Genomic DNA, 18,866 nt, shown 5'->3' on the forward strand with positions numbered 1-18,866 from the left:
GTCTTTTCCTGACTAATTTCGCTTAGCATAATATACTCTGGTTCCATCCACATAGTTGCAAATGGCAAGGTTTCATTCTTTTTGATTGCCAAGTAATATTCCATTCATTGTGTATGTATGTGTGTGTGTGTGTGTGTGTATATGTATATATATATATACACACACACACACACACACACACCACACCTTCTTTATCCATTCATCTGTCAATGCTGCCTCTTTTCAACCAGATGACCCCTAGTTTTAATCTCATTCATATATTGTGGGGAGGATGTGCTGTATAAGGCTTTCATTAAAAGGAGACTTTTGTTTTGTTTTTTTAAGTTTTATAATACATATTTTAAAAGGTCAAAGCTATATCCTTTTGTAGTTCATAAGCGTGATTGGGTGTTCACACCGTTGTGTGACATGTGCCACCCTTAAACCTTGTTATGGGGGCGCCTGGGTGGCTCAGTCGGTTAAGCGGCCGACTTCGGCTCAGGTCATGATCTCGCAGTCCGTGAGTTCGAGCCCCACGTCAGGCTCTGTGCTGACAGCTCAGAGCCTGAAGCCTGTTTCGGATTCTGTGTCTCACTCTCTCTCTGACCCTCCCCCATTCATGCTCTGTCTCTCTCTCTCTCAAAAATAAATAAACGTTAAAAATATTAAAAACAAAAAACAAAAAACCTTGTTATGACGTTGGCACATTACCCGTCTGACGTAAAAAATAAATAATAAATAAATAAATAAATAATAAAAAATAAATAAAAGGTCAAAGCTACCAGTAAACTCACCCAAAGGTCCTGTGTGCTTTGAGCATGGTGATGAGTGAGGGGCTGCAGGGGCCAGTTCTTTGCTGTCCTGAGGGGAGACATAGAGCCATTGAGCTCTTTTGCAGCTGCTTGCCTGTGTCCCAAAGTTTACATCTGCCGTGATACATTTAGTTGATAGCTTGGAGTATATTTTCAACACCTATTTTTAATTTTTACAGAATAGATACTGGCCATGAAAAAGAGCACCTGTCAGATACAAACTGAAAATTTCATATATGTGAATATTTTTTTAGTCTGATACCTAACACCCAACTGGTTAGAAATATCCAGCTAATTACATCAGCTTTCCCCTTTTTTGGTACCCCCCAAAATTTAGCCACTATCCTTGGCATTAAGGACACATGTGCAAATACCTACATAAGTTAATTAATGTTATGCTTATGCTCCTAATAGCTTAGTTCAGGAGCTTTTATGGTAACAAAAGCCCTACCTTTACTCTTACCCACCAACCTGTATAATTAACTTTAAACTTCCTCAGGGGTCCCAGTGGAATCCTTGTTCAGGCATGGTAGAAATATCCTCACGCTCTGTGGAAACTTTGCTTTGGAAGTGGTAGAAAAATCCAGTTCTCCACACTTAATTATAGGTAGTTTTATAATACATATAGTTGCAGCTGCACCAAAATTTCCTGAAGATATATTATCTAGAACACTTATCAGTGGAGAAGATGGGAAGCAGTCAAAAAAATTGGAGTTAGTTGTGTAGGATTTTTTTCAGGTTACTCTTGTCTTTCCCTGGGCCCTTGAATGGGAATGGAGGAATTTGGAGCTTTGTGTCTGGCAAAGTCTCATAGGTGATTTTTGACATGCACCTTTTTCTCTAGCATAAGAAAACCTTTGTACCACGTGTAACTGCAAGTCTCTGAGCAAGTAGAATCGTTTTTCTAAACTATTCTAGCTACGTCTTCAAATTACAGCTCATGGATCTCACAAAATAGACTGGCTCTAATGGCAACCAGATTTTTTTCACAGTGATTTTAGCAGTCATTTTAAAAAGTTACTCAATTGTAAGTTCAACTAAAGAATATTTGTAGAATAAGACTAAGAAAAACTGTCTTAAATACTCTAAACTTGAAAATTTAGGAACTTCCAGGAATTACATACTCAGAACTAGGAGTCCAGTTTGAGAAACAGTGAACTAAGGTATTTAGTTCCATGATCACTAATAGAGTCTGATCCTAGTTTGCTGATTTGATTGCACACTGGATAAATCTGTGATTTCCTGTCATGACTTTTCATTTAGACAGTAAGGAAGTTTTCTTTTTTTTTTTTTTTCCTTATTCATCTTTTTTATTTTTTATTTATTTATTTTTTTAATATGAAATTTATTGACAAATTGGTTTCCATACAACACCCAGTGCTCATCCCAAAAGGTGCCCTCCTCAATACCCATCACCCACCCTCCCCTCCCTCCCACCCCCCATCAACCCTCAGTTTGTTCTCAGTTTTTAACAGTCTCTTATGCTTTGGCTCTCTCCCACTCTAAGCTCTTTTTTTTTTTTTTTTTTTTCCTTCCCCTCCCCCATGGGTTCCTGTTAAGTTTCTCAGGATCCACATAAGAGTGAAACCATATGGTATCTGTCTTTCTGTATGGCTTATTTCACTTAGCATCACACTCTCCAGTTCCATCCACGTTGCTACAAAAGGCCATATTTCATTTTTTCTCATTGCCACGTAGTATTCCATTGTGTATATATACCACAATTTCTTTATCCATTCATCAGTTGATGGACATTTAGGCTCTTTCCATAATTTGGCTATTGTTGAGAGTGCTGCTATGAACATTGGGGTACAAGTGCCCCTATGCATCAGTACTCCTGTATCCCTTGGATAAATTCCTAGCAGTGCTATTGCTGGGTCATAGGGTAGGTCTATTTTTAATTTTCTGAGGAACCTCCACACTGCTTTCCAGAGCGGCTGCACCAATTTGCATTCCCACCAACAGTGCAAGAGGGTTCCCGTTTCTCCACATCCTCTCCAGCATCTATAGTCTCCTGATTTGTTCATTTTGGCTACTCTGACTGGCGTGAGGTGATACCTGAGTGTGGTTTTGATTTGTATTTCCCTGATAAGGAGCGACGCTGAACATCTTTTCATGTGCCTGTTGGCCATCTGGATGTCTTCTTTAGAGAAGTGTCTATTCATGTTTTCTGCCCATTTCTTCACTGGGTTATTTGTTTTTCGGGTGTGGAGTTTGGTGAGCTCTTTATAGATTTTAGATACTAGCCCTTTGTCCGATATGTCATTTGCAAATATCTTTTCCCATTCCGTTGGTTGCCTTTTAGTTTTGTTGGTTGTTTCCTTTGCTGTGCAGAAGCTTTTTATCTTCATAAGGTCCCAGTAATTCACTTTTGCTTTTAATTCCCTTGCCTTTGGGGATGTGTCGAGTAAGAGATTGCTACGGCTGAGGTCAGAGAGGTCTTTTCCTGCTTTCTCCTCTAAGGTTCTGATGGTTTCCTGTCTCACATTTAGGTCCTTTATCCATTTTGAGTTTATTTTTGTAAATGGTGTGAGAAAGTGGTCTAGTTTCAACCTTCTGCATGTTGCTGTCCAGTTCTCCCAGCACCATTTGTTAAAGAGGCTGTCTTTTTTCCATTGGATGTTCTTTCCTGCTTTGTCAAAGATGAGTTGGCCATACGTTTGTGGGTCTAGTTCTGGGGTTTCTATTCTATTCCATTGGTCTGTGTGTCTGTTTTTGTGCCAGTAAGGAAGTTTTCATTTTAAAAATTATGGATGGAATATTAGAATTGAAAAGAAATTTATTATCTAATATAAGCCCCCAATTCATAAATATGTAAACTGAGGCGCAGTAAGATTTACATGAAGTCATTCAGTAAATGGGGCATTTACCTCCTTACCTTGGTATTTGAAAGCTGGACTGTATGAACTATTAGAGACCTTGTGTGTAACATAGCAGTTTCATCCATCCATCCATCCATCCATTCATTTATGCATTCAACAGATGTTTATTGAATGTTTGTTATGATTAGATATTGTTCTAGAATCTACATCCTGGTGATCTTGAAATCAACTGGGAAAGTTTCTACTCTTTTGATATTTTAGTGAGTGAGAAATGCAATAAAAATTTTCAAGTGTTGATAATGTTCTAAAAATAATGATAAGGGAAGAAAGATGTTTGAGATAGTGTGAGGTGGCTTTTTTATATAATGTGATGAGGAAAGCCATCTATTTTTAAGGAAATGAGAAAGGTAAGCCATGCAAAGATAAGGAAAATAGTCTTTGTGACAGAAGGACAGCAAGTACAAAGGCCATGAGGTTGGAATACTCCTTAGGTTATATTAATATAAATTTAGGAGAATTCTTACTAGAATTTAAGTTAATAAAATTAAATTTTAAATTCATTAATTCCAAATTTTGTGAAGTTGTTTCTCAGGACAAGTGAAGAGGTATCCTCAATACAGGAAAATAATCACTCTTTATATTTTTCAGATGTTGCTAAATTTGCATAAGAAGAGTTGGATGGAAGGTTTGACACTTCAGGACTACAGTGAACACTGTAAACACAATGAATCAGTGGTAAAAGAGATGTTGGAATTAGCCAAGAATTACAATAAGGTGAAGGTTACTTCCCACATTTATTTCTTATAATCTTTAGAATACATATGATTAGATGGCAAGTATTGTATAAATATATACATAGTTAAAAAATAGAGTGGCCTATTTTATAGATCAAATAGTAAATATTTTGGACTTTGAAAGCCATCCAGTCTGTTGTAGGTACTCAACTCTGCTGTCGTAGTAGAAAAGTAGCCACAGACAGTATGTAAAGGAGTGAGTGAGGCCGTGTTTCAGTACAACTTTAATAAAACAGGCAGCTGGCTAGATTTTACATTTGAAATTTTTTGATTATCCAAAGGGCTTTTTCTTGGGAGGGAATGGGAAACAAGTAGATGTAGGATAATAACAACAGCATTTAATACTTCTGCATACAGTTTAGTTTGCGAGCTTTTCTTTTTTCCATTTAATAAGTGTCTCTTGAAAACCTGCTATGCACCAGGCACAGGGGGTATGGTAAGAAGCAATACTTGTCCACACAGAACTTATTTTCTGGTAGGAAAAACACAAAGAAACACAATATAATGTATTAGGATTAGTGCTATAAGAAAATAAGTGATAATGATGTAAGGAAAAATAACTAGCAGGGTGGCTCTGTCATTTAAGCATCCAACTTTTGATTTTGACTCTGGTCATGATCTCACAGTTCGTGAGATCAAGCTCTGCGTCATGCTCTGCACTGACTGTGGAGCCTGCTTGGGATTCTGTCTCTCCCTTTCAGCCCCTTCCCTGTGGTCTCTCTCTCTCAAAATGTATAAGTAAACTTAAAAAAAAAAAGAATAGGGGAGATTACTTATATGAGTATGTTTAAAAGTTATATTTTGTAGAATCTCCTGAAAATGTTTATTGTATACTAAAATATATGTGGCCATAATATTCTTGTTCATAGATTTATATTTTTTTTATAGTTCTGAAATTAAGAAAATACTTGAGCTGTGACTAAAGTATATCTGGGGGTGCTTGGGTGGCTCAGTCAGTTCAGCGTCCACTCTAGATTTTGGCTCAAGTCATGATCTCACAGTTCGTGAGTTTGAGCCCCGCACTGGGCCCACATTGACAGTGTGGAACCTGCTTGGGATTCTCTCTTTCCTTCTCTCTCTGCCCCTACCTCTCTGTCAATTATTTAGTCAGTCAGTATATACAAACATGCATACACACACATACACAAACAAACAAACAAACTAAAAAATAAAATAAAATGTTTCTTCTGTGTTCTATTAGTTTCCAAGGACTGCCGTAACAAACTGCCATAAACTGGGTGTCTTAAAACAAATACATTCCCTCATGATTATGGAGGCTAAAAGTCCCAAATCAAGGTATCGGCAGGGCCATGCTCCCTCTGAAGCCTCCAGGGGAATATCTTTCCTTTCCTTTTCCACATTCTTCAGTCCCAGGTTTTCTTGGGTAGTGGCAACTTTAATCTCTAACCATGGTTAAGGGTTCAACATATCTTTTTGGGGGACATGATTCCACCCATAACATGTATTTTACAGCTTTCTTGACTAAAACTCACATGAAAAACAGATTTTGGGGGCACCTGGGTGGCTCAGTCAGTTAAGCGTCTGACTTTGGCTCAGGTCATGATCTCATGGTTCGTGGGTTTGAGCCCCTGCATCGGGCTCTGTGCTGACAGCTCAGAGCCTGGAGCCTGCTTTGGATTCTGTGTCTCCCTGTGTCTCTGCCCCTCCCCTGCTCATGTTCTGTCTTTCTCTCTCTCTCTCAAAAATATATGAACATTAAAAAAATTAGAAAACAGATTTTACGTTTTTAACCAAGTACATGCAAATGTATATGTGTGTATATGTAGTTGCAACAAAAGTTTTATAAAACAATATTTACCCTTATTACATGTGATATATTTTTTCTCACTTGACTTGATTTTATTGTTTCAGTTATATACATACATATTATATACACGTACATATAGCTTGCAACCCATTAATGGATTGAAAACCTGTAATTTGTAAAACATACAAGTTTTGCAGGGTTTTGTTTACAAATATCAATTGCGTATCTCCTGTACAAGTTGCAGTGGAAAACAGGGATCCTTCCTTCATTTTTAGGAAAACAGAGGTAGTAAAAAAAGTTTACAACTAATCAGAGTTGTAGGCTAAAATTGGTGTGTTCCATAACACGTCAGTAGTCAAATAGTCCACAAACCAGCTGTATCAGTGTCACCTGGGATCATGTTAGAAATATAGACTCTCAGACCTACCGAATGAAAATCTATAGTTTATCAAGATTTCCAGGAGATTTGTGTACTCATTCAAGTTGGAAGTTAGAGAACACTACCATAGAGAATATAGTGAAGTCCTATAGAGATTCAGAGGCTCTTGCTTTCAGTTGTGGGAGACCCAGGATGCTATCTTAGAGAATACAGCATTTGAACTAGACCTTAAAGCATGAATAAGATTTGGACATACAGAGAAATGTTACCCTAGGCAAAATAAACATCACAGGCAAAGACCAGGAGACAGAAAGGCAAAGACACCTTTAGGAAACTGTGTTTGGCTAGAGTATATACTATATGAGGGTGAGTGGGGAAGAGTTTTTTTGTTTGTTTGTTTTAATTTTTTTTTTAATGTTTATTTATTTTTGAGACGGAGAGAGACAGAGCATGAATGGGGGAGGGTCAGAGAGAGGGAGACACAGAATCTGAAACAGGCTCCAGGCTCTGAGCTGTCAGCACAGAGCCCGACGCGGGGCTCGAACTCACGGACCGCGAGATCATGACCTGAGCCGAAGTCGGCCGCCTAACCGACTGAGCCACCCAGGCACCCCGGGAAGAGTTTTTTAAAGTTATTGGATTCAAGTAACAGGATTTAGAATACCAGGATAGAGTTGTTGGTTTGTTTTTTTTTTTTTAATTTTTTTAATGTTTGTTTATATTTGAGAGAGAGAAAGAGAGGGCAAGTGGGGGAGGGACAGAGAGAAAGAGAGAGACAGAATCCAAAGCAGCCTCCAGATTCTAAGCTGTCATCACAGAGCCCAACACGGGGCTTGAACTCATGAACCATGAGATTATGACCTGAGCTGAAGTCTGACGTTTAACCAGCTGAGCCACCCAGGTGTCCCAGGATAGAGTTATTTTTGACTAGGAGTGTGATATCCCAGAACCTAATTTTAGAAATGTAATTTGACGACAGTGTAGAAGAAGGGCTGTGCCGGAAGAGGAGATTTGACTTGGAGGTTCTGTTCAGGAGGAGCTTGCTGTTACCCAACAAAAGGTACTAGGTATTTTGGTTTACCAGAGTCGCATTGCAAACAGAGGCATCAGCAGACAAATAAAGAAAACATGGCACCTGGATAGATGGAGTGAAAGAAGAAGGAGGAATCAGAGATGAGTTCAGGGTTTCCTACCTAGGTGACTAAAAGTATGTTAGTACCATTAAAATTTTCCAATTTTGAAGTAGAAGGATTGAGAAAGGAGATCGAGTTGTATTTTAAACAAGCAGGTAGAAATACAGGACTAAAATTTAATGATAGGAGCTAGAGCTTAAGATTTTGGAAACAGCTAAAATTTTTTTTTGGTTGTCACACCAAAAAGTAGTATTTCTCAGGGCTCTTGGGTGGCTCAGTCAGTTAAGCATCCGACTCTTGATTTCAGCTTAGGTCATGATCTCACGGTTTCTGAGATGGAGCCGCACATTGGGCTCTGTGCTGACATGGTGGAGCCTGGTTGGTATTCTCTCTCCCTCTCTCTGCCCCTCTCTCGCTCATGTGCTCACAGGCTCTCTCTCAAAGTTTAAAAAGAAAGTAATATTTTTCTTTTTACATTAACCTACCAAATAAATACTAGCCAAGGGAGAGTGTATAAAATTTGCTGCATGTAGCAAGAAGTCTTTGGAGAGAATTTAACTTTGAAAAAAGTTGATGGGCCTATACAAACTAAATTCCAGCAGAATTAGGTCTGGCTTTGAAGAGCATGCCCTGATTTATATGTAGTGTTCCAGCTGGAAATCATCATTGATTCTAGATTATAGGGAAAATTTTTTTTATCTTTCTAGTGTATGTTTTTCATGCTGTGAAGATTAAAGAGAAAGAAATAGTTTATCATACTTAAAACAGTTAACCTTTTATACATTAGTGACTTAAGTAATATTATTCAGCAGACTGTAGGAATGGTTTTCATTTCTCTGTAACATTGCAAGTTTTAAGTAAATTCATATTGGTACCACTGCCAGGAAATAACCTATTTATGGTTACTGCTGCCCATCCACAGAAGTTTTTCCTATTTTACAGTTTTAAAAAATCTCTGTAGTACTCAAAAACTTGTAAGGTTTGGTTATAAAATGAAAACAATGTGTAAGCTGTGATATGAAGGAGTCCAAATTTGAGAATGTAATTCCCTCTGTGATTGAAAGAGAATGTGGTGGAGTTTTTAGTAACACTTAAAATATAAAAAGAAATGCCCATGCTACCAATTCTTCATAGTATTCTTTTTAATTGGTTGGTGTTTTAAACTAAGGTAATTACTGTTAGGTGCCAGTTAGCTCCTAAAGTGAAAGAAGATTAGAAAATAATTAAATTCCTTTGTCCCAACTTTTCTAGTTCAAGTCTGAATTCCACACAAAGATTCTGCTTGATTACTAGTCATTGATTTCTCTAATTACTGAACTACAACCACCACACTCTGTTATTCTAAATCTCCTCTAATTTATTCATGCTAAGATGTATCAGGTTTTAAAATATTGATAATATTTGATTGGATACTTGTAAATGAATGTGCAAGTGAAAAGTGAATTATAAAAGGAGCATTTTAAGAATAAAATAAGGGGTGCTTGGTGGCTTAGTCGGATGAGCGTCTCTTGATTTTGGCTCAGCTCATGATTTCAGGGGCGTGGGATTGAGCCCTATAGTGGGCTCCTTGCTGAGCCTAGAGCTTGCTTAAGATTCACTCTCTCTCTCCCTCTGACACTCGCCCCTGTACAAACCCACACAATCTCTCTCTCTCTCTTTCCCTCCCTCTCTCTCAAAAAAAAAAAAAAATAGCATAAAGAGGGGAACCTGGCTGGCTCAGATGGTAGAGCATCAAACTCTTGATTTCAGGGTCATGAGTTCGAGCCCCGCGTTGGATGTAGAGATCACTTAAATAAATAAAACTTAGAAAAAAATAACAGAGACATAAAAATTTACCTTGTTTTCAAACATGTAGCCCTATAAATTCTGAGATCTGACACTTTACATTTCAGGTAGAAATAGTACCTACTCTATAACCTGAAAGTAAATTCAGGTATATTTTTTATGTGATTAGATATAAAACATGTAATTATATGATTACATTTGGTTTACTACAGTAGCTATTTTAACTGGGAAATGTTGGTTTATGCTAGTGCAATAAGATAAGAAAAACAAAATAATAAATAAATATTGGGAAGACCAAGACAGATTGTCATTATTTAAGTATGATAGGATATGTTTACAATCAAACAGTAATCTAAGAGACTAAACTAGAAGACCATCAGAACTGTTAAAATAGAGGATTATGTATGTGGTAACCACGCAATTACATAAGCTGAAACCAGGTGAAAACTATAATAGGCAAGTCAGTTCATAGTATCCAAACTTATAAAATACTTAGAAATAATTACCATAAGAAATACATGTTTAAATGTATATGGCTTATTTCAATAATACTAAAAACATTTATAAAATAGATTCCTTTGTTTTCACATAGGAAGATTCAGTATTGTAAATATTGTTGTCAATATTGTAAAGCTTGCCACATGTAGCAAGAAGTCTTTGGAGAGAATTTAGCTTTGAAAAAAGTTGATGGGCCCGTACAAACTAAATTCCAGCCGAATTAGGTCTGGCTTTGAAGAACGTGCCCTGATTTATATGTAGTGTTCCAGCTGGAAATCATCATTGATTCTAGATTATAGGAAAAATTACTATATAGGGAATATATACTATTATAGGGAAGATTACTTTAATGCTAGTAAGAATATCAATGAGGTAATTTACAGTTTTGATAACTTGACAGTATGGTTTATCTGCAACAAAAATAATAAATTAACATTTATTGACTGCTTGTTAGGAGTCAGACTGGGAGAAAATATTTGTACTGGTAACACAGAAAAGACTAGCATCCAAAAAATTGTATAGTATCCACAAGAATCCCTATAACGTAGTTTTAAAAAACAATAATTTTGGACAAAACAGCTGGAAAACTCACTGAAGACAAATGGCATATAAACATGAAAAGACAAGTTCAACCTTATTAAGTAGTCAAAGAAAAATTTTATTTTCAAATTTAAGAAATGATTTGGGAAAATGCATCACTAGTGGGTAAGTAAAGAGTTACAGCACTTTGCAGAGGGGCTATGTTTCAATTATAAATGCATATATCTCTTAAAACTAACATGTTCTCTTTTAAGGTTTATTTTGAAGAAAAAATTCTATAAGTACCGACTTATAGAAGTATTTACAACCTGCTCTTATGTGTAGAAATTGAATTGTATAACAATTTGAAAAGTTCCTACTATGTTACCTTCCTTTTCTTTTTGCAAAGATACCTATCTCACATTTATCTCAACATATTATGTTATGAACAGTGTCACCTCAAAGGTGGAAAGTAGAGGAATAATATACTTCATGTAAATCCTGAATTATTTTCAGTTTTTGCATTAACCAGATGTTGCTTATATCTAAGATTGTGTTAGCTCAAAGTAGCAATGGTTTCAACAAGATAGAAATGTAGGTCTCTTAATAAAAAAGAAAAAGAAAAAGAAAGAAATGTAGGTGTCTTGCAAGTCAAGGCCAGTATGTACACTTTGAAGTCTTCATGAACCTAGATTCCTCCTATAGTTTGCTCCACTTTCCTCATATTGGCTTCCATCCTCTAGATATCCTCATGATTCAGGGTGATTGCTAGAGCTTTAGCCATCCCATCTGAGTTCCCAGTAACTGGTTAAAAAGGAGGGGCAAAAGAGAGGGATGCGCCCCAGCTAAATCTGCTTCGTTTCACAGTCCTTTTCGTAAACCCTACCCAACAGCACTTCTGATTATAGTCTCGTTGGCAGAACTCAAGTGGACACATCTTACTTTGAGAAAGGCTATATATATAGTGTGGTCTTTTACCTGGGAGCAGCACTGTCTTTAAGGAAATTAGGGTGGTATTACAAAAGAAGAAAGGGAGGATACATGTTGGGTAGGCATCTAGTAGATTCTGTCATAGAAATTTTTCAACAAGCTGAACTATAATTTCTGTTATGGGTGCATACACATACACCTATGATGTTTATTGTATATCCCTATTTCATGTAGTTACACTTTTAAATTGGATTCCCTGTAAGATTTTTAGAATTTATGCTGTTCAGGCTGCTTATTAAATCATGGGTTTGGCTTTATTACTATCCAAGATATGTCATTATAAAGTAATTATTTCCTGAATTGTCATGAATATTGCTTCAAGGTCTTTGGAGATAGATAGTACTGTTGAAGTCACAGTTGCATTGCTTATTGGCTATATTCTATATGTGGCCCCATTGTTCTTTGTGCACATTCCATTTTTGTATATTTCATACTGCATTGCAGTTTGAGATTTCCAGGCAAGTAAAGCCCAAATGTGAGCTCCTTGAAGAGAGAACTATCTTATTCAGAGGGAGTACTTAGTAGTGATTATTGAATATGTAAATGAAAATTCTGCTGTCGAGGACATGCATAGAATGTACCTAAAGTGTTACAAGCTATTTCAAAAGGAGAGTTAGAAATACATTTTTTTTTATATATAATAGGAGTATTGCTGGAATTAACATATGGTTCTCCCAAGGAGATAGTGCCTAATTCCTTTACATATAAAATGTATATTAACTTACTTCACTGGGATGTTTTAAGGAGTCAGTAAATCAATATTTGTAAAAGCAAGTGTCTGGTAATATGTAATTACTGATAGTTGTAGGAAAACCAATTTTATGTTCTCCAAACTCACACCTCTTCTCCTGTCTCAGATTTCTAATTGTTTCATGTGTGCTAATTTTGCTTTCTCAAGTATGTTTTATAAAAGCCATTTCTTTAAACTTGTTCTTTACCCTTAACCCAGTAATGTGATTTTCAGTTATATAGTCAATACATTAACTTCATATAAAATCAAGAAAGAAGGAAAAGACAATATCTTGAAATTCACTAGCAGTTATGCAGAGATCGATGGTGAAAAAAATTACCATCTATGTGATTTTAGAAAGCACGTGCTTATTAAATGGGATCAGGGAATGTTATAGAGTAAAGAAAGTTAATATTTCAAAGGGAAGAAAAGAAGCCCAAGGACCAGAGAAGTATGGAGTGGAATAGGAGACATGGTGTTATAAAAACAGAGAGGTTAAAGGGTTAGAAGAGAAAACAGCGATTGAAGAAGCTCTTTAAGGCGTTCAGAAAGTTCAAGAAAACTGAGTTCATTGGATTTTACCTGGTGGAGATCCTTAAAAGAGTGTAAATGAAGTGCAAAAGATCCAGTCCATATTTTTTAAAGGGTAAATAAAATGGTAGAATCTGAGATACCTGTTTTCCATTTGAGAAATTTGACCATTACCAGAAAAAGGAGAATGAAGTTAATGGGTTTAGTAAAAGCCTGTTTAACATGGGGGTACGTCTGAGGGGATTATGATAACATAACAGACCAAATTCTAGGAATTTCTTAGAACTGTGCAGACCGTGCATGATGGGATAGCCATCTGGGGGTCTTTGTTGATAAACTGTTAAAAACGTTTCTAGTGTGAATAGCCACAAACATTTTCAGTGCTTTTTTGTTGGTTGAGTAAACCGAAGAGCATGAATGCAAAAGCAAAATTTGATGCCAAATCACAGAAGTTGCCATAAACACAGAAGTTCCCCTAGTGAGGACACTGCCTGTGCCTGAATTTCATTTGTTTCTGCTGCTACCATTTCTTAATTTTTCCTGGTGACTAGCCAGATTAGAACTATGAATGAAGACAAACTGGTCATGCCCAGATGGCAGATGAGATCTAGGTAACTTAGGTAAGTGGAGAAAACATTCAAGGTTTTGATGTGATGATCTGGTCTGATCTGGTGTATCTTAGAATGAAAGAGATGTGCTTATTCTTTGTCATGGGGGTTTGCAACCTTAGTATATGCCTAAATCTACAGCTGCTCCTCATTTTCCAGATGGCATCTATGGCTGGGAGTACTTTTTACCATCTGCACTTCTCAAAGAGTTTGTGAACTCTCTCTTTTAATTATTGGAAATGGAAAAACTAATTGGTAAAGTGGTTAAATGATGTAAAAGATTTTAAAAATTAAGTTAGAACTTTTTATGTTCTGTTTAACCTTTTTAGAAAAGGACCAGTGAAGAGAAAAAGTGAAAAAATGCTTTTTGACTTTCATCTTTGCGTACCCGCCATCTTTGATATTTGTGATACTCCATAATACTTTGTAATAACTATTTTGTACATTGACTGGTATTTTGAGCCAAATTCCAAAACTCTTACCTCCTTCCAATACTGTACTGTTTTCGACATGTGCATGGAGCAGCTAACACTGAATGAATGCAGAATACAACTTAAGTGAATTGTTCCATTCATCAATAATGTTTTCAAGTAGGTAGGGTATAGTGTCAGGATTTGTCAAAGTAATTGAGGAAAAGAAACTTTTTTATGTGTTGTCTTTGTTTCTATATATGTAAATCATTGGGATAGCGGGGAAACAATTTCCCACTTAGGTAATACTTTTTTAACTAGCTGAGAATAATAGGAGTGACATCTGACTCTGAAAATGAACATACTCTCTATCTAGGGAATTCTAGATTTGGAGTGTTATTAACTTTTATTTTTCCTTCTTTCAGTTTTATGAGTCATAAATGTATTTTCTTGATGATGTGTTGTAAATAACTATCCTCTAATAATCACTAGATACAGTACTTATTCACCATCTTTTCTCTTTAGGCAGGTTCTACTGGGGAAAATTCTCTAGATAGTTTGTCCATTTATAAAATTAGACACTTGCCATCTTTGCTCATTTTCAAGTTCTCTGTTTACAAAACTATTAAGAAGGTGTGAAATGCAGCCAAACTTCCCAGTTTATGGGAAATGTCTGATGATTGCATTTCCTACATGTTCATTGTTCACACATGAAGAAATTTGGCAGCTGCAAGATTATTAAGTTTAGAGTATCCAAATCTAACCCTCACTGGGATTTTGGTTTCCTGCTTTCTACCCCCACCATCTCACCCTCTTTTGTAACCATCTTTGTGGTAAGTGCTGTGGTGTTATTTCTTAAGGTTGGTGACCCTTCAGTTTTCTTTGTTTTCCGTTTATCAGGCACTAAAGACAAGGAGTTCACCTGATACAGAGTCCTGGCTTCATTCAGACAGAAACATACCCAAACCCTTAAGGAGGTTCCTTGTCAATAAAGAGGTTTTATGGTGGTGCTATTGTTGAGAGAGGGTGACAGTGATGGTAGCTAATCTAAATTCTGTAATTTTTCATAATTACTTGCTAGAAAATTTGTGGTCATGCACCTAAGTGTTTGTAGCTAACTGATAATACTAGAAAATGGTTTATGTATATTTTGGTTGATTTCATTTTTACTTGATTTGGATTTTAATTCAAGTACGTTTTTCATGCTGAAAACTTCACATTACTCTGTTTCTTCATGATTACTAAAGATCAGTCATGGAGAAGTGAGATTTTTTTTCTGAATACATGTACTACTTTTAGAGATTTTAAATGTGTAGAGTTGTGAAGGGAGAAAACTATATGATTTGTTAAGTGGATCAAAAGTGAGCAGCTCCTTGGGGCGTCTGGATGACTCAGTCAGTTGAGCATCCAACTTCAGTTCAGGTCAGGATCTCACCGTTCATGAGTTCAGGCCCCACATCGGGCTCTGTGCTGACAGCTCAGAGCCTGGAGCCTGCTTCAGATTCTGTGTCTTCCTCTCTCTCTGCCCCTCTCTCTCTCACGTTCTGTGTCTCCTGTCTCTCTGACTCTCTCTCTGTCTCTCTCTCAAAAATAAATAAATAAATAAACATTAAAAAAAAAAAGCCAGCAGCTCCTTTGATCTGAAGAGATACTGGTAGTTAAATAGATACTGGGTATATAAAGATTCAGTTGACAAGAAAAAGGAGACAAAGAAATGGGAAGTTGGGGCAGAGGTGTGACGGGAGTAGGAAAAGGGAAAGAACACAGAATAGGACTAGTTAGCATCATGGTGCCATAAACAGCTGCCTCGGGGGCTTCTGTCCTCCGGTTTAGCCAACCCTCAAAGAATTCTGTAACAGCTTCCAGAGAGTTAATACTATCATTTGGTGGTCCAGTTTAACATCTTCAGTGTCTTTTACATATTTCTTAAGTCTGTTTTCAAAATGATGGTGGTAGTCGTTTTTACTACAATTGAAGGTTATTCTAAAGAGTAGCAAAATCACGTTTTTGTTTAATAAGTCACTTGAATCAAAGATTCTGTGAATGAAAATTATGGTCACCATTGTCTTTGAATATTCTACAGTGGGAAAAGTAAATTTAGAATTTGAAACTCTGTCCTTTGTGTTTCGTTCATAGGCTGTAGAAGAAGAAGATAAGATGACACCTGAACAGCTGGCAATAAAGAATGTTGGCAAGCAGGTGAGGTATACCGTAATAGGTTATGCAGTCGCATAATAACATGCTCTTGTAGAGTTAAAACTGTTTTAGGGCCTGCATGATTTTTTTTCCTGTCTGTTCACTCTACATTTTTCTTCTGTCATGTAAATACGATGCTAATTTTAAAGGTCACTGAATTACTTGATGTCAAATTCTCTTTGCCATATATAGTGAAGTCACAAATATACCTGTGAGATACTGTCTTTAGTGAAAATAATTTACTAGAAATAAATTAGGAAACTTAGGTCCTGAGTTGTATTAATTTTTCAAGTATTATTTTTACTGGAAATAACATCATCAGTGAATAATAGAATGGTAGATTTATTTCATATGTAACAGTTTTTTAAATGATACAGTTTGTCAATTTCTAGGCTTCAATATGTAGGTAATGTTCCTGAGAAGGCTTAGAGCCCCATTGGAGTATAGTGAGTGAAGAAGGGTTTTAAGTATTTGCTCTTTCACTTTTCCAAGATGAAATCTATATTTTAGTTCCTAGTTTCTGAGGGTTGGGGGAACACACCAACCAATTAAAAGAATCTACAGATTAATTAAACTGTTTTTTAAAGAATGTTGATTACATTTTTTTTCATTTCATGGAACATGGTTATCATATTGCTGATGTTGGCAGAATCTTGATATTTCAGATGCAAGACACTAAGCTGTCTTTGCTTTCAGCCATCCTACCATATGCTCTGATCCCATCACATCTCACAAGCTATGTAGGTTTGGGCCAGGACCATTCTTGGATGGGAAATCTCTAAGAATCACCCAGCTGCCACAAGAAGTAATGTAGATAACTGAGGGAAGTGTGTTACCAATTCACTACAAAACCAGTTACTCCAACAAAGCAGGAGGGGCAAAGGTCTGACTTAAATATCATAATCAGGGAAATTAAATCTCAACTGCAGTCTGAATATTATAATTTAAAAACAACAAGAACTCTCCCAAAACAAAATGAAGTATAGTTCATCTTAATCTCTCATCCTGTGTGATACAGTTACTCTCGTTGTCTTTTCCCACTATTTATTGTAGTCTCATATTTATTATTAGATCACCAGCTTGGAGCCTTACACTTTAGAGAATTTAGGATTTTTTGACTAAATGAATCTGAAGCTACGATGTAGATTGTGGTAACAGTTAGCAACAAGTAAAAGGTCTAAATGAAAGGCAAAGCTGAAAAATATGTAATGGGCAAAGTTGAATAATGATCAGAATCATTTTTCAAAATACAGTATTTCACTGGTTTAACCTATCGCATGGCAAAAGCAAACCTGTCTAGAATGGAATCAGATCACTATCTTTTTCTCCTCCCGGGCTTTCAAAAAGTCACTTTCACTAAAATGTCCTAAGGTGTATTTCTGAAATAAAGAAAATTTAATATGTGGTCTAGTTACTTAAAATTATTTGTATCATGTTGCATCCCTAGGTTGTTTAAGGAAATCAAGCATATATTGAAATTGTAATTTAGGAAAGAACAGCCAAGAAATAATTCCAGTGATGAACATTTGTTTAAAGTTAGGAGTCTTGGGTATTTTAGCAATACCCAAACGAAAATAATGCTTTAATTGAGAGTTTTTTTAATGTGTGCAATATATATATGTATACACACACACACACACACACACACACACACATATATTATTTTAAAGCTTTCATATTTAGCTGATAGATTTCATTCAGCTCAGCCTTAGACATGAATATAAATTAAGCATTTTAATTTGACTTCATTTATTATAATGTTATTTTAAGCCTCATTTTTAACTAAGACATTTTATATATGGATTTAATTAGGTTTCAGTTAAAAGACTATACCTATATACTTTACTATGATAGTTTTTTTTTCAAAATAAGTGTATAAAATATATATTCTTAACAATGTAGAATTGATCCAAATTGTATTTAAATGTTTAAACAACTAACATTGACTTTTGATCCAAGAATATTTCCTGAATCATTTAAAGCACCTTTCCTGAAATACTAAAAATTATACATGAATTAAATTTAAATTAAAATTACAGAGGAAGTAATGAGAATTCACATTCAACTCTTACCTATTGGTATGTCTGCTTTGAGTAAAGAGCCCACTCGGTCAATAAATATGAAAGACACAAAATACACACACATACTTGGGCTTATGCACACATATAAATGCTTAAACTTTGTTTTTTAAAAAATCAGATGCTGCGGCTTTATAGAATTCCTTGTTACTCTTTGTAATTTCTGGTACAGAGTCATAGCATCGATTGTGTAAATCAGTCTTTCATGGTAAATCTTACTATTTTATCAGGTACTTAATTTTTAATTAATTTAGAAATCCTAAGAATGTAGCGATATATTAGGAAAGTTAAATTGTACATATATATATAAATTTAGGTTTGGCTTTCTTTACCAGTTTCATCAGCTACTTTAAGTAACTGTTCTATCAGTAACATCGTTCTTTTTTCTTTTTCTTTCCCCATTTTTTTTTTATTTAGGACCCCAAACGTCATTTGGAGGAACATGTGGATGTACTTATGACTTCAAATATCGTCCAGTGTTTAGCAGCTATGTTGGATACTGTCGTATTTAAATAAAACAATGCAAAAGGCTATTAGTGATACTTTTCAGCGTATATTCCTCTATTGTTCCTAATGCTCAAAATCAAGGGACCTCTGAAGGTGTGTTTGGTTCAATGTAAGACATCTGGCATCATTTGCAGCACTGTAACACCTTCAGTCTCAGTTGTGCAATTACTTCTGTTTCTTTAGTCAGGGTCTTTGCAGATTCCAAAGTTGTATAAGAATACATCAAAGTGGACAAATTTTGTTAAGATCCCATTTAATATTTGAAGAAAACAGTAACACAAATATATTTTGATTGTTGCTTACAAAATAAAATACATTTACAATCTA

General features: G+C 35.8%; 1 protein-coding gene and 1 pseudogene across 1 annotated transcript in view; both read left to right on the top strand.

The window, feature by feature from the left end:
- The window catches only part of PSMD14 (proteasome 26S subunit, non-ATPase 14), a 100,690-nt gene extending 81,824 nt beyond the window's left edge, over positions 1–18,866 (top strand). The window contains exons 10-12 of the mRNA XM_030325206.2: positions 4,262–4,387; positions 15,895–15,957; positions 18,450–18,866. Of these exons, the coding sequence (XP_030181066.1) occupies positions 4,262–4,387; positions 15,895–15,957; positions 18,450–18,548 (288 nt within the window). The 3' untranslated portion in view covers positions 18,549–18,866. The remainder of the gene's footprint in view (positions 1–4,261; positions 4,388–15,894; positions 15,958–18,449) is intronic.
- On the top strand, positions 359–472 carry LOC115522675 (annotated as a pseudogene).

This window comes from Lynx canadensis, chromosome C1, assembly GCF_007474595.2.
Source record: "Lynx canadensis isolate LIC74 chromosome C1, mLynCan4.pri.v2, whole genome shotgun sequence".
Lineage (NCBI taxonomy): Eukaryota > Metazoa > Chordata > Mammalia > Carnivora > Felidae > Lynx > Lynx canadensis.